Here is a 469-nt window from a genome sequence, read left to right as displayed (position 1 = left end):
AACGTCTGCTTCCACGAACTCAGCTTCACCAGTCAAACCTCGGCCGAAAAGACGGCTTAAAACATCCAAGAATGCTGCATATCCGAAAGAGATTCTAGAGGAATTTGAAGATAAAACACATGAAATTGTGACTGGGCTGAAAAGTAAAAGTAATGAAGGAGCGAAAGGAGTCGGGGCTTCGCAGCGACAGGATATTGCAATGCCTGTATCATTGGAAGATCTAGACAAAATTATGGGCCACACAAGTCACCGCGATAATCAATTGATGAAAGTCTACTATGCCACGCTTTCTCAGACTGGATTGCAGCATATACTACGTGCTAATGATGCGGATAGCGCAGAGTGGACAACTTACAAAAGCAATAAAGATGTTGAAGTCCTAAGCAAAACGCCAGCGCATCTCGTGTGTCCATCAGGGGGCTATTGTTCAGAAAAGGATCGTCTGGTGGAGATGAAAGGACACGTAACG

General features: G+C 44.8%; 1 protein-coding gene across 1 annotated transcript in view; it reads left to right on the top strand.

The window, feature by feature from the left end:
- Positions 1–199: 199 nt before the first annotated feature.
- The window catches only part of PHALS_08713 (hypothetical protein PHYSODRAFT_299370), a gene marked incomplete at both ends in the record, with an annotated part of 347 nt that continues 77 nt past the window's right edge, over positions 200–469 (top strand). Inside the window, one exon of the mRNA XM_024724112.1 lies at positions 200–463. Coding sequence (XP_024575022.1) covers positions 200–463 — 264 coding nt within the window. The remainder of the gene's footprint in view (positions 464–469) is intronic.

The sequence above is a fragment of the Plasmopara halstedii genome, assembly GCF_900000015.1.
Source record: "Plasmopara halstedii genome assembly, contig: Scaffold_323, whole genome shotgun sequence".
Taxonomy (NCBI): Eukaryota; Oomycota; class Peronosporomycetes; order Peronosporales; family Peronosporaceae; genus Plasmopara; species Plasmopara halstedii.
The sequence above is the reverse complement of the archived record's forward strand: the minus strand, read 5'-3'. Positions and strand labels throughout refer to the sequence as shown.